Genomic DNA, 9,515 nt, shown 5'->3' on the forward strand with positions numbered 1-9,515 from the left:
AAAGAAATGAAAGAACAGGACTAACAAACAGAGATTCATGTACATGGACAATACACTAGTGGTTACCAGAGGGCACAGAGAGGAGGTAGATGAGGTAATATATGTCAAATATGTGGTGACAGAAAAAAAAATCTAACTATGGATGGTGAACACACAATTCATATGTGTGTGTATATATATGTGTGTGTATATATATATAAATAATTTTATATATATGCGTATATATATATGTGTGTGTGTATATATATAAATAATTTTAAGGGCTGGCTGGCCCAATTTTCTCCTTCATTACCATAAGTTTCTTATTTCTTATTTTAAGTCTTGAGAATAAAGACCCTATATTAGTACAAAACAATAATTATGATTGCAATTTGGCCTCCTAATTCTGGACTTAATTTTAAGTGAACAAACAATATAAGAAGAATTAACATGCAAGAGAGTTACAGAAAGAGATGACAGGACCCCAATGCATAAAACTCAGAAACACAAATATTCTGATTACTAAAAGGACTTATTCGATTAGATAGCAATTGTCAACATTAAAGTTATAAAAGGAAGAAAAGTCCTTGTGTTATTTGAAGAAATAATAACCGTAAGCAATCAAGGACTTTATATAGGTTGTAGAAGGAAATAGAAAACTTTAATAATGTATCTAAACTCTCTCATTTCTTACATCAAAGACTACAAGTCTGTATGCTAACAACTCTCAAAATCTTTATCTCTAGAACTCTTACTTCAAAATTCCAGAACCATCTACAGCCATGCCACCTTGAACAAGCCCGATCCTGTCTGATTTCGCAAGCTAAGCAGGGTCAGGCCTGGTTAGTACTTGGATGGGAGACCACCCAGGAAGACGAGATGCTGTAGGCGTAAAAAATAAAAAAAATAATAAAAATTAAAAAAAATTCCGGAACCATATAAGAAACTTCCTGTTGGATATCTCCATATAGATGTGCTACAGATGTGTCCCTTAAACACAACTTATACAAACCTGAACAAATCATCTCTCCCCAACACTTCCCTAATCTCTTTCAGTGTTCTGCCTTTTAGTGAAAGATGTAGACCCCAAGAAAAAATTTATCTGCTGATGGGGACTCTCCACGATCAACCAAGGGCCCAAATTTTATAAATAATAAGTGTCTAGTCGCCATTTGCTGACAGAGTCTCCTCATATACTTTGTATACTGAGAAGAACCTCAGACTGAACTCTCGGCTTCTGGCACTATTCCCTGCTCGTTTATGCTGTCTGAGTCAACCACTGCAGGGAAGCTCTGGTTATGTCTTCTGATCAATGGACTGAGACCTGTTCCATGCAATAAGAGCTGTGCAAATTATATCCTCATTTGCATCTACACAGACCTATCAGAACTGCACTGTTTAGGCTAATCAGAATTGTACAGTTTGGAAACATCGTTAACATGATGTGGACCAAGTAGGAACTGAGGGTGGGAGAATTCTTCATGAAAAGTGAAATCTTTGTCTCACAGGAGCACGATTTAAGTTGCTACCTGAATCTGCATCTCTTGGGCTGCCGCTCTTATTGCTCAAATAAATACTTTTATTTTTTTATGATCTAAAATTAATTTTGATTGACAAGGGTATCAAAATCTACCAGATTTCCTAAGCCAGAAACATGAGTGTTAGCCCCAATCTGCCATTTTTTTGTGTATTTTATATCAAATTGAGAATCCCTACTATTTCTAGCTTTTATATATTTCTAGAGTACTACATCAGCCAGGGTCCAGTAACAAAAACCATACTAGTTATTTTAACAGAAATAATTTAATATAAGGAATGGGTTAAGTGGATATTGGAACGCTGAACAGGCAAGAAGAAACATTGAAGTAGCAGAGAGAGACCTGCAGGAGCAGCTACCACCCCTTAGACTAGGGGAACAAACAGCAGAGGTTGGGGTTATCAGAATTTAGGAGCTTAGAAGAAGAATGCTGAACTACTTGGGAACTAGGCCTGGAGGAGGGACCATTATCTGGTTGCTGCCACTTCAAGAGCTCAGAAGAGGGGTTGTATCAAGTTAGGCTGTGGGAAAGAGACAGCTGGTGATGGTACCTGTGAAGGATATATGTAGGCTGGGTCGAAGAGTATGAAAAAAAAAAACTGAATAGTTGTTTCTAGGAAGGAGGGCTATTGCTAGGTGTTATGCTGATAGGATAATAGGATTGGCAAACATGAGCAGATCTTTTTCTTCCTCCTTAGCCTTGTGGTGCTTCCTACTGGGAGAAACAAACAAGAGGCCAGTGGGGAGGGGGTGCGGCAATGCAATCTACAGAGTGCTGGTGCAAGCATCGCCAAACAAAATACAGAGAAGTGTGTTTGAAGCGGAGATAATAGCTGTCAAATGACAAAAATAAAACAACTTAGTAATGAGTTTCATGCCCTTTATTCAAGGGAAAACAATCCATGGATTGAGGGAGTATAATGTCTCTCAAGCAATTGTCCTGCTCTTCCCAAGGGGTATTTGGACAAAAGCTAGTTAGCTGTTAGAAGAGGCAACAAGGAAACAGGGCCTGTGCAGTGTAAGTCCTGAGAGTTGTTTTTCTATTTGTAATGCAAGTGCCTGACTTAAGCTTTCATTATGGAGGCAACCACTTCAAAGAGGTATTTACTTCAAAGATGACTATCTGTAATAAACACATTGACAGCCCCACAGCTAGATAGAGAGCCAAGCCTCCTTCCCCATTGAGGCTCCTGTATTTTAGAGATCTTGATTGATTTTAATAACTGTCTATTTGGGTCATGTATTTTTTCTCTTCCCATGCTTTAAATTCCTGCTCTTATGTTTTAAATTCACCAATAAAGGGTGTGCTGGAGAAGCCCTAGGTCCCCCACTCTCAACCCCATTAATATTGAAACCCAGGTCCATGAACTCCACGCCTGCCACCCCCGCACACACAGTACACTGCGTGGCCCCAGGTGTGCAGTGTAATTTCCAGGTCTCCTAGGTAACAAACCTTAATTTTTTTTCAGTTTCCTGATGGTTATTGCCGAAGGATGTTTTGAAATTATAATAAGAACTACAAGGCCTGGTCCAACCACAACAATGGTTATCCATAGGCTGAGACCAGCACAAAACAGTCTGATTGGCCAAGAGGTTTGGAATTTCCTTGTAAGACTAGCAAGTCAATCTGGGATTAGAAAAGAGTATTTGGTTTAAATTGAATGACTGGGGTTGGATTACTGACTTTATTTAAAACAAGGAAACCATTACAGATCTGGCATCGAGGGGTTGGCTGACTGAATAGCATAGCTTTTACAGGGACATGAAAGTTATATAATTTTCAGTTTGCTGACTTGGCACCTGGGGCAGAGAGAAGCTCTTTCTTGAACCAAGAAATTTATTTCAACATAGCCTAACAATGGGAATTCAATAAAGTGTGCTGTTTCTTTTTCTTTTTTTTCTTTAGGCGAGGCAACCCTTGGTTGACCTCACAGATTGCAAAGACCTTGTCAGTTTATGATCCTTCAATTTTTTATTTTTTATGCATACAGCACGTGGTCTTCCTAGGTGGTCTCCCATCCAAGTACTAACCAGACCTGACCCTGCTTAGCTTTGTTGTTTTTATCCTAAACTCCTCTAAAGTTCCTCCTTTCTCTCCATCTTCACTGCTGCTCTCCTGCCTTAGGAACCATCATCGCTCAGATGACTTAATGCAGTAGCCTCCTAACTGGTCTTGCAGTTTTCTCTCTTGCCTGCCTCAAACCCACTCTGCATACAATGGCCTGAGTGATGGTAAAGGGGAGCAAAATTTACCATCTCCAAATATGTCACTTTGGCTTGAGGATTAATTTGAGCTCAAGGCAGTCAAAACTCAGCAGACACAAGAAAAACTATCTCCCCCTCAACTGCCTAAATTTACATTGGAAAAGGGACCTGTGTGAGAAAGAAAGCTATCACCAAAGATATTTACCTAAGAAATCATTTGCATAACAGAGAGACCTTTGTTTTCTGAACTTCTTTTCTTGTCTTCCTGTGAATGGCCTTTCTACTTTTGTAACCCCAGACCCCTATTCTTTTCTTAGTTTAGGATGTTATTTAAGTTTCAATTACAGGGTGGCCTTTTGAGTCTTCCTACCTTTATGGGGCTCTCATACATGCATAATTAAATTTGTTTTTTCTTCCTGTTAATCTGTCTTTTATCAATTTAATTATTAAAAACCAGCCAAAGAACCAAGAAGGGAAGAAGGAAAAAAGGACATTTTCATTTGTAGAGGACAAAACAACTCATTAATTGGGAAGGCACTGACTTTAATCTGCTCTTCTTCTTATCGTACTTTTCCTAGTCACCTTTTAATATCTTGCCTTCCCTCCCTCCTCAGAAGCTCCAGACCTCTTTTCCTTTAGCCTAAGATGATATATAACCCTAAATTCTAAATATCTTTTTGAGATACACATCCCAGAGTTTCTCCCATGTGTATACGAGACATACATGTTAACAAACTCCTATTTTCTCTTGTTGATATGTCTTTTGTTATAGAGCCCCATTCAATAACCTGGAAGGGTAGGAGGAAAAAGATTTTTTTCCTCCTCTACAACCATATGCCATTCTAACTCTATAATTTATCGAGTTCTCTTCTTTCACCTTTAGTTGTATTGTTAGCCTAGACTAAGTTTTCTCTACTTTAGCGCTATTTAGGGCAGAATAACGCATTGCGGTGAGGGGCTGTCCTGTGCACTGTGGGATGTCGTGCAGCATCTCTGGCTTCTACTTCTAGATGGTAGTAACATGCCTCCACTTCTGGTTGTGGCGACCAGAAATTTCTCCACACATTGCCAAAGGTTTTTAATGTTCAGTTAAATACCAATTTTGGTTAAGTAATACATAATTTTTTAGTATAAATATAACCTATCTACCGTTTCAGAAATGTATCTAACATTCAAATTTAACCGCACACCTATATTTTTAGCTGCTAAATATGGCTGTCCTATCTGGAGGCAAAATCATCCCTGGGCAGAGACTACTGGCCTAGAGTTAAATATGTGTTTTACCAATCACAATGAGTCAGTTACTTTTTTACTGGCATGTTTTTAGAGTCAGCCCTACATTGAAAGAGTTCAAATTTCCTAATCATGAGTACTGTGCCTTTAACACCAGACTGTAGGGGAGAAAAAATATTTTCTCTACCCTTACAGGTTCTTGGCTGAGAAGCCTCCACCCCTATATTAAAGACAGGTAAACAAGAGAAAGAAACAGAAGTTTAATAACATGTATAACTCATGTTTACCTAGGGGATATCCAGCGAAATTGAGTAAAACTCCTTGAAATGGCCCAAACCACTAGTTTAAATGCTGTCTTCACCTAAAGATGACAGAAAGATGTTGGAGACAGTTATGGGAGGTTAAGGAAAAGCATGGCAAACAAGGGTAAGATTTGTTATACAAGGTCTGTGCCTTCTCCACCAATAAGTTTCCAGAGATTTAGTCATCTTTCTCTTCTTTGTACAGACAGGGAGACACTTTTGCAAATGGAGATTTCTTTTATAAATTTAAATATCCCTTACGAAAGGTTACATTCTGCTCTGTTTTCAGACGTTCTCCTGTGGGTCTGTAGGTCCTCAAAAATAATCATTTCAAAATCATCTTTATGCCAAAGAGGCAAATTATAGAATAAAATATTCTGCTACCCTGTCATGATGCAGTGAAAAGAGAGATGCAGAATCCAGTTAGATGAGTTGTGGTCCTGATGGAAAATTTAAAAAACCTTCAAATTCAGTCAGGGAGGAAAAGATTTGGACGAGGGGGCTAGCAGCAACCTTAGTAGAGTAAATGAGAGTGAAAAGTTCTGTCCACACTAGTCAGTTAAAAGAAGTTACAAAAGAGGTTATGAAAGATTTGCATAAGAGGGTGCTGTACTCAATGGAAATAACAATGTTTAAGTCAATGGGAAGGACACTTGAATTTCTTAAGAAACTAAAGAAATGCAAAATCAAAGCAAGCCAAAGAGGAAGTCAGCTGCAATCTTAGAGGGTATTGCAGACTTCCTGTCTCCAACAGAATTAGCAAATTCTTAAACTCCTGCAAGATTGGGCCCAAGTCCAAGTCCATGGTAAAGTATGTAATTCTCGTTATAACAATTATAAAAATGACTAATTATGTCCATCAGCAGAGTAGAAAGAACTTCCCTGAATAATCTCAGCACTTGAATCCTGGCCTCTAGTCTTGGCCACTAAAAAGCCTTAACTGATTGAAACAATCACATCAATTTGTTTGGAAGGATTGAACTGTGTCTTTCATGGGTATGTGTGGATATTTTAATTCTGGGAAAGTTTAACACTTTGCTGATTGTGTTAAATTCAGAGAAAATTGTGAATATCTAGTACTATATTCAGTGTATAAAATGTTTACAATGCTTAAGAGATTTGGCACATTAGCATATTTAACCGAGTAGCCTGGCGATTCCATTTAAAATGTGTAATAGAGTAATTGATTTTAGACATATGATTTTTAATTGAATATTATAAAATATTTATTATTACTATAATTTACTAGATTTATAAGACTAATTAGCTAGGAAAGTATTACTTGTTAGGATCAGAATTAATGTGCTTAAAAAGGAAAATTAAATATGGTAATACTATAAGTAATTTGAACCTTTTAAGATAATTTAACGAGGTTATAAATAGGACTGATTCTTCAAAGAGTTTAGTTTTCCCAATTTTACCTACTTAAATTTCACTCAGAGATGCCCTTGGAAGTGATTATGAACACATTTATATATATAAAATAATATATATATTTATAAAAAATAAAATAATTTACGTATATAAAGTAAATAACATGTATGATAGCTTATAAATTGACCTTAATTTATGAAATTTATTATTTTTATTAGTTTATATTAATCAAAAACATCAAGGAATAATTAACTTATCTGTACTTAAAAATAGCAAATAAGCCATAGCAACAGTTTTGAAGGTTCTTTTTCATGAAAGTCAAGCCCTATGGCAGACATACATGGTTCTAACAAGCGAGAAGTGTTGGTCTCTAGCCTTTCTCAACAGCTGCTGAAAACCAGATTTCAGTTAGGAAATGTCCTAAACACATTACCTTATTTTGAGTCCTTGATCTTTCCTGTCAGTATAAGAAATTTTTTTTTCCTTCACAACTTTGCTTCCTTCTTTCCACTTGCTACAAGTGGCGGAGCAGATATTACTCAGAAACTGGTTTCTCGGGGTTGTAATATTAGATGATGCACAGCGTGGGTCATTACACAGTAAACTAATGCCTTTGTTTCATTGGGTTGGGCCTTCTAGAAGGTGGTGTCGCTGCCTGTGTTGCTGGAAAAGCACTCGCAGGTGTGGAAAGAAAGGGGTTGCCACCGACTTGAGCTTCTAGGGACCTTTCTCTCTGCCAGTAAGCATTTTGATATTAATCAGAAATACCTTTAGAAGATTCTAGAAGCTGCGGAGGTGAAGTAAATCTGTGAAGGACCAGCATGGGAATCTTATACTCCGAGGTATGTAACCTTTCTGAAAGATTTCAAAAAGGGGTTAGAAGTTGCTCATGTTTTTAAAACGTAATTTCCCATCCCTGTTACTGTCTCCTTTTCTTCTGTTTAACTTTCTGCAAGAATATCAAGTCAAAACAAAGTTCTGTGTTAATCTTTTTTACATTTTTAATATTTTAAGGCAAATTATTTTGCAGTTCCAAAATGTTAACTAGTTGTAAATAGAGAGTAATTATGATACACGTTTCATAATATCCTGATATTTCCAGGGGTAATTTGTACTTCGCAAAATGGAATTTGAGTTGTGTTTTTCTGACGTAAAACATCCAGAGAAAAAGTGAAAATCGTACCTAACTGGATTTCCCAAATATGTAAAAGATAGACTGGTTCTTTTATGGAAATGCATATACAGAGTAACATCTTTTAGCTTGGTATTTGAAAGGAAACTCATCACTAACAATTATTAAGAATTACTTTCCCTGTAAAGAAGAGAAGTAAAAACAATATATTTGATGTATTTTTGAGTTTTTTCTTTTCCAATCTGATGGATACAAAAAAATGCTTCCTCTTGTGTTTGAAAGTAACTTAATTAGAATCAAATAGATTTTTAATAATGTTTCAAAGCAGTACAAGCGAGCGTTTAAACAAGTACAAGTGGTGTCATGCTGTTAGTATGCACAACTCATTCCCTCTCCTTTGTCACAATTAACCAGTTAGTCCGCATTTCATTCTGGATGCTCAACAGAACCTCATTGGCTGGTTCTAGTACTAAAGGCAGTTTCTCCCATTTGCAGTTATTTCTAATGCCAGGGTGGGTGGGTGTGTGTGTGTGTGTGTGTGTGTGTGTGTGTGTGTGTGTGTGTTTGTCTTTCTATAGTCAATGTGTTTTTGATTAGTTTATAATTCTAGGTATGTCTTGCCCAGTGACTTTGGTATGGTAGTGACAATACCTGTAGTGTTCTAAAACGCTACTCTGGTAATTCTCAAGCTCTAGATTGCCAAATGTCAGCAAGAGAAAGTTGTTTAAAATGCAGTTTCAAGTGCCCCCACCTCAGAGAGTCTGTTTCTCTCAGAAACCTATTTTTAGAAGAGCAGCCAGGTGATTCTAATGTTAGGTGATCAGTTTACCACCTGTTGGAGAGAAACACTGCTCTAGGATAGTGGTTTTCAAATATTAATGTGCACACAGATCACCCCAAGATCTTGGTCAAATGCAGATTCTTATTCTGTAGGTCTGGGTGGGGCCTAAGATTACGCATATCAGCTTCCTGATGCTTATGCTGTCAATCCACATACCACACAGTGAGTAGCCAGTGGGTAACTAGCTTGTACTCTAGGCCCTGGGGATAATTAAATTAAACATAAAAGTCTGCAAGAGCAGTGCAATTCTTTTTTGATTGAGTGTTGAACTGACAAGTGACTGAGGCGAGGCAAGGCAAAACTTGTTGAATTACTTACAGATATCAGTGAGAATATGCCCAGAAGTGGAGTATATGCTTTACTTTTCAGGTGTATTGAGGACAAAGCAACTTGAAATATACTATGATATTAGAAAAAAAAAAACACACACACACACACACACACACACACACCCCTTAACTTACCTAAAAGTTCATAGGTAATTATTCAAAGCTCAAAATTAATATCGAATCAAGCATAGTCTAAGATAGTGTTGAAATAAATATTGTTGCCATGCATCCCAGTATCACAAGAGGAAGTAGATTTTAGGCTCTTCCATGAATTTTACTCACTCGTCTACTTTTGCATCAGCAATATAAAACACAAATACTTGAAAACTCAGTCATTTCCAGAAAAAAGATCTGTCCACCTTTTTGGCAAGTAATTTCTCGAGTTTTAGTATTTCCCCTTGATAGTAACTACTTCTACCCTCTCCACTCCTGCCCCTCTTCTCCCCCGCCGCCCCGCTATTTTTTTCTTCTTCCTCTTCTTTTTGGGTAAAAGTAGCCATCAATGAGGATATATAAAGGTACTTGCAAAACTAATTTGAGTAGCAGGTTTGTTTCAGGAATAAATGTTTGATTTTCCAGAGTG

The 9,515-nt window shown here is 37.2% G+C and overlaps 1 protein-coding gene across 1 annotated transcript in view; it reads left to right on the forward strand.

The window, feature by feature from the left end:
* The first annotated feature begins 7,326 nt into the window (after positions 1-7,326).
* Positions 7,327-9,515, forward strand: part of ANKRD22 (ankyrin repeat domain 22) — a 23,386-nt gene continuing 21,197 nt past the window's right edge. The window contains exon 1 of the mRNA XM_006925973.1: positions 7,327-7,472. Coding sequence (XP_006926035.1) covers positions 7,452-7,472 — 21 coding nt within the window. The 5' untranslated portion in view covers positions 7,327-7,451. The remainder of the gene's footprint in view (positions 7,473-9,515) is intronic.

The sequence above is a fragment of the Pteropus alecto genome, unplaced genomic scaffold, assembly GCF_000325575.1.
Source record: "Pteropus alecto unplaced genomic scaffold, ASM32557v1 scaffold88, whole genome shotgun sequence".
In the NCBI taxonomy this organism is placed as follows: domain Eukaryota; kingdom Metazoa; phylum Chordata; class Mammalia; order Chiroptera; family Pteropodidae; genus Pteropus; species Pteropus alecto.